This window comes from Limanda limanda, chromosome 11, assembly GCF_963576545.1.
Source record: "Limanda limanda chromosome 11, fLimLim1.1, whole genome shotgun sequence".
Lineage (NCBI taxonomy): Eukaryota > Metazoa > Chordata > Actinopteri > Pleuronectiformes > Pleuronectidae > Limanda > Limanda limanda.
Genome location: NC_083646.1, coordinates 5,296,728 through 5,302,117, shown reverse-complemented (window position 1 = coordinate 5,302,117; position 5,390 = coordinate 5,296,728). Strand labels below are relative to the sequence as shown.

Here is a 5,390-nt window from a genome sequence, read left to right as displayed (position 1 = left end):
AACTGGATAGATTTAATTAGAATAGATATACACGAGTCATGACCTCTGCTACTAAAAGAATCCTTTCCCATTACACAGACACATCTTCATGGACTCCAGTTTGATTTTGTCTGCATAAAAGAAAAATCAGGGTCAGGGGAATAACTACTTGAAAACTCTAAGCAGGTACATCAAGTATTTCAAGAACATTACTTGGGACGCGAGTAGAAGTACTTTTCCACGACAGCTGAAGTTGAGGTAGAGAAGCAGTAACATCTGATCACTGTTCAAGGCCCCGAGTGGGAAACAGATTATCATCATTTCATAAAGTCACCGAACTTGTGACCACGTTTTGTTTTGAGTTCTCTCAGGATTTTGCCTTTAAGGGTCAAAAAGAAATCTTCCGATCAGACCTGAGTTGTGCAGCTGCAGGCTCCTCTCAGGTTCCAGCTCCTCCTGCCTGTTGAGTGATCCACTTTGCAACAGCAACACCTATTCAAGTGAGGGCAGGAGGACTTCTTGGGGAATGTGAAAATGGAAAAAAAGAAGAAGCAACTCAATCGCGTTTTTTACCTGGGGAGAAAAATAAATCATCGTATATTACGTTGACTTCACCGACTCTGTAATTTTGCTGTATAACTGCCACGGAGGGAATAGGTGATGAACTACTCACGTATGTAAAACAGTCCAACCTTTTAAGTGCAAGACAAGTCGCTGCACTCCACCTTATCACCCTTTGACGACTTGAGGTCTTTTCCCTCTCCATCATAACGGCACCTGGAATTGTGACACGTAAATCTTATCGGCAGAGACAGTCTGCGGGTCCCCGGGCGCTGCAGCCGCGGCTTATTGCTTTCTCTCCCACCGCCGCGGCCTTGCTTCTAGCCCCCTAAGGCCTGGTTCTAATGGGCGAGCACGGGGTCATAAAGTGGTTGCGTTAGTGTTTTCCTTTTTCCAAACCAGTGACACCAGTTGTTCACCCTCCTCACCAGAGCCTTTTGTGAGACCTGACAAGCTGTCAATTCCAGGCGGAGGATAATTGTAGAAGACGACATGCATTACCTTGAGGTGACACCACATTCCTCTGAGGGCCTGTCTTTATGAGCCAACAATCACTTTGAATAGCTCGGCAGCAAAGCATTAAAGATTGGCTTTGGCTCTGGTGTCGTCTCTTTCTTGAATTCAATTAAATCTAAACAAATATCCTTAAAAATATCTGGAGGAAACTCATCTCGCAGATGGATGATAATCAGGGTAAATGACTATTGTTGATTTAGACTCCCACTATTTTTTTGACGTATATTTTTCTGTCTTATCTTCCTTTCAGGCTTGAGGAGGACTTTTGGCCGTGGTCAGGGTTGAGGAAAGGACAAGAAGACCTTCACGGTGACATAAACAACCCCCTGACAAAAATAAACGCCCACACACACACATTTAAGAGTCGGCCATTCTGAGAACAAGCAGATCTTATTTCTGATATATATATCTATATATATATAGATATATATAATATAATAAATCGTATTTACTGAATCTCAACTTAGGTGTAAAAATATTCTATTTTGTGAACCACTGGATTAACAGTTTGATTTTAAATTGATAAACATATTGGGTGGTTTAATTTCTATAAACTTTCTCCTTACTCATGCTATTTAATCAGTAATTTGTGTTTCAGCCTCACTACATGTTCAACCCTATGGAGAAAATGACAGCTGGGTAATTGATGTTTAACTTTAAGTGTAATAATGAAGACATCTTGTTTTTATCAGCCCATTCACCCGGTTAAATCCATCGTATAATTTGTGCACATACCGCCCTCCTGTGTTGAGTCAGTGGTACTGATATTATACACGTGCATAGGTGTCTCATTTAATAATTAAATAACACTAAAATAACTTCAACCTTTGTCACAACTTTCTAACTAATAATAGTAAAATGTTAGTTCCATTAGATTGATGTCTGAGATGCTTAGGTGAACATTTTAACTTTTCTATACGAGTGTAATGATGTTGAGTGATTATCGGAGACTTTCAGAAGATAAGAGTGAATCTAAGAGTTATTTCAGGAAACCACAAAAGGAATGTACCAAAAAATCAAAGACCTCAGTTTCAATACATATCTTACCTGGTTAAACAGTTTTATTTAAACCCTTCAAATCACAGATTTCAGAAATGTATTCACAACTTCCAGAGGATTCTTGTTCTTGCATGACTGAGGAAATTTGACCTTTGCCCTCTGACTTTTGGTTTGAGACACTAAACAGACAAACCACAGAACAAAGACCTAGGATCTAAATGTCAGACCTGTTTAGGCAATAGACTCATTCCTGTCAGTGATATTAGTCTTTTACTCCAAAAATATGTTTAGTGTAAACTCTGCAAGGGCAAGTTCCCATAAAGTCATAGTATTTTATTTAAGTGTTGTTGTTCTTGTGGCACTTATTGATATTGCAAACTTTACATCATATACAATTGCAAACAAATAGTTAAAATAAGTGTTCACACGATTTATTTTGCAATGAAATATGCGACTACCATTAGGACAAGAGGGGTTATTACTAATCTATGTCCCCCTCTTGCTGCATTCTTCACATTGTCCAACCCATCAGTCTCGTCCGGCCTTCAGCTTCTCCTCCACCGTGGGGTCTCCCCTCGATCCCCCCATGCAGGGCGGACTCTTGGCCAGGTTGGGGTTACTTCCCCACTGCTCAGGGGTCTTTGTCTGTATGGCCAGTGCATGAACACAGGTACTCAACTCCTCCTTCAGGGCCTCATTGACCAGACGGTGGCGCTTTATCAGCGGCAGACCCTCGAACTGGGAGCTGACCACCAGCACACGGAAGTGGGATTCCGAGCCGGGGGGCACGGCGTGCATGTGGCTCTCATTGTGGACTTCCAGGTGGTCGGGCTGTAGTGCGTCGGTTAGTTTGGTTCTGATAGAGCTCTCCACGGGCCGGCTGGGGTCCGGGGCCATGTGGGGTCTGAAGTGGGCCAGAGGCCGGTGCAAGGCGAGACGGGTGGAGGCAGAGCGAGCACAGCGGAGGACACTGGGCAGCATCAAGAGGATGTGGCTGGAGACCACCTGAGAGAGGAGGATCAGAATAAGTACTAGAACTCCACCAAGGAGGGGTGATACCGATAATAAGGAGTTAAAACATTTTCTATAACAACAGATACATCTAAGAAAACACTGAATAGGCAAATTAATTTTCTGGGATGTGTGTGTTTGTTGAAACTCCTCTGCACATCTTTATCCTGCCTGTTTGCACAGTATTTGGAAACCACACACAGTGCAATAACTATTCACACACACACACACACACTACACACACTACACACAGTTAAAGTTCAAGCACCTTTGAATTTATATAGTTTTTTGCTTCGCTTATTAATGCATATGACAAATATAACTTGAAATCAGTTTTTCAGATACTTCTGGAACACATCAGGTTCCATCTTGACCTTGTGGGCACAGACTGAGCCTGATGGTGCAGGGTTCTGATGGTGCAGGGATTCTGATGGTGCAGGGTTCTGATGGTGCAAGGGTTCTGATGGTGCAAGGGTTCTGATGGTGTATGGTTCTAATGGTGCAGGGTTGTGATGGTGCAGGGTTCCGATGGTGCAGGGTTCTAATGGTTCAGGGTTCTGATGGTGCAGGGTTCTGATGGTGCAAGGTTCTGATGGTGCAGGGTTCTGATGGTTCAGGGTTCTAATGGTGCAGGGTTCTAATGGTGCAGGGTTCTAGTGGTGCAGGGTTCTGATGGTGCAGGGTTCTGATGGTGCAAGGTTCTGATGGTGCAGGGTTCTGGTGGTTCAGGGTTCTGGTGGTTCAGGGTTCTAATGGTGCAGGGTTCTAATGGTGCAGGGTTCTAGTGGTGCAGGGTTCTAATGGTGCAGGGTTCTGATGGTTCAGGGTTCTAATGGTGCAGGGATCTAATGGTGCAAGGTTCTGATGGTGAAAGGTTCTGATGGTGTAGGGTTCTGATGGTGCAGGGTTCTGATGGTGCAGGGATCTGATGGTTCAGGGTTCTAATGGACAGTAAATATTGATTTGTGTGTTTTCTATATCAACCTCAGTGTTATGTCTTCCATCACTGCACAGCCCAGGAAGCTCCTCCACCCTCTTCCTCCTCCCAGTGAACCTGATGTTGTTGTGTTGTGGACACACAAGCTGGAGCTGATCAGCACCATCAGGATCAGTCTGGTCCCACAAGGTCACACACACGCCTTTAATGTTGCCATGCTATTTTCTGCAGGAGAACAAACCTGTTTTCTATAATAAATATTATATATTTTATTTTAATAATACTATTTGTATTGAAAAGGCATATGTGATATCAAGCCAAGTAGAAAGAAATATTTAAGTTCCAATGTTTTCTATAATAAAAATAACTAGTATATTATACTTGGTGTGAATGAAAAGGTAAAAACAAGTTGCTCTTTTAAGGTAATTATTTACACACAGACAAGAAATGACCAAGGTCACACACACACCACAGCTGAATTAAAGTCACTGTCACCCGTGCACACAAGTTGGTGACTCGACTTAAAGTCACGATAAAACTTCTGCTTGATCACATTTAGCTAAAAGTTACACAAACATTCAAGCTAGGCTCCAGCCAGGGGTTGTTTGCTAGCATTAGCAGTTAGCTTCCATGACAAAAACATGGCTAATGAACAAGCTAACGGAGTCTTTAAACCTCGCAGCTCAACAAACCATTAAACACCAGATCAGGTTTGATACCACAGTTTTACCTAGTGACGTGTCGAGGCTTCGAAGCGTGTGTCGAGTGATCCAGGATGAATGTTGTGAAGCGCGTATTGATGACGTATGTGATGACGTTCGAAGCCTCAAGAGCCGGCCGAACCACCTGACTGATTCAGAAAGAAAATTAATTTATTATCTTGTACAAACTTGCGGTTTCTTTTCTTTGTACCCCAGCTTCACCTGTGAAAGGATATTTTCTAAAGCAGGCGAAATTATTAAAAAAAAAAAAGAAACCGCCTGAAACCCAGCACTGTTGAAAAGCTGTTGTTTTTAAATAAAAATTAATAAACCGTTATCTCTATTGTACGTGTTACATATGCTTTGTTATTATTATTATTATTATTATTATTATTATTATTATTATTATTATTATATTTACTATTATTATATATACTGTTGCTGCCATTATTACTTTATACTGCTATTATATTGGTATAATTACTATCATATATAAATATATTTTTATGTTATATTATATACTATATATACTGTACTATTTTTATATACTGTCTAACAATAACATTACCATCATATCATCAGTACTATTACCATCATCTTGCCACTGCACCTTATCTACCTATTTATCTTGTGTTTCAGTTTTTTTATTCTTTCTACCTCAATATTTTTTATTTTATTCTATTGTA

General features: G+C 41.1%; 1 protein-coding gene across 1 annotated transcript; it reads right to left on the bottom strand.

Moving 5' to 3' along the window:
- Positions 1-2,099: 2,099 nt before the first annotated feature.
- On the bottom strand, positions 2,100-4,797 carry bola1 (bolA family member 1). Its single transcript, XM_061081424.1, has 2 exons — positions 4,734-4,797; positions 2,100-3,060 (listed from the first exon to the last, which is right to left on the bottom strand). Exon 2 carries the CDS (start codon positions 3,034-3,036, stop codon positions 2,584-2,586), a length of 453 nt encoding a protein of 150 aa, XP_060937407.1. The 5' UTR covers positions 3,037-3,060; positions 4,734-4,797; the 3' UTR covers positions 2,100-2,583.
- Between the last annotated feature and the right edge of the window lie 593 nt (positions 4,798-5,390).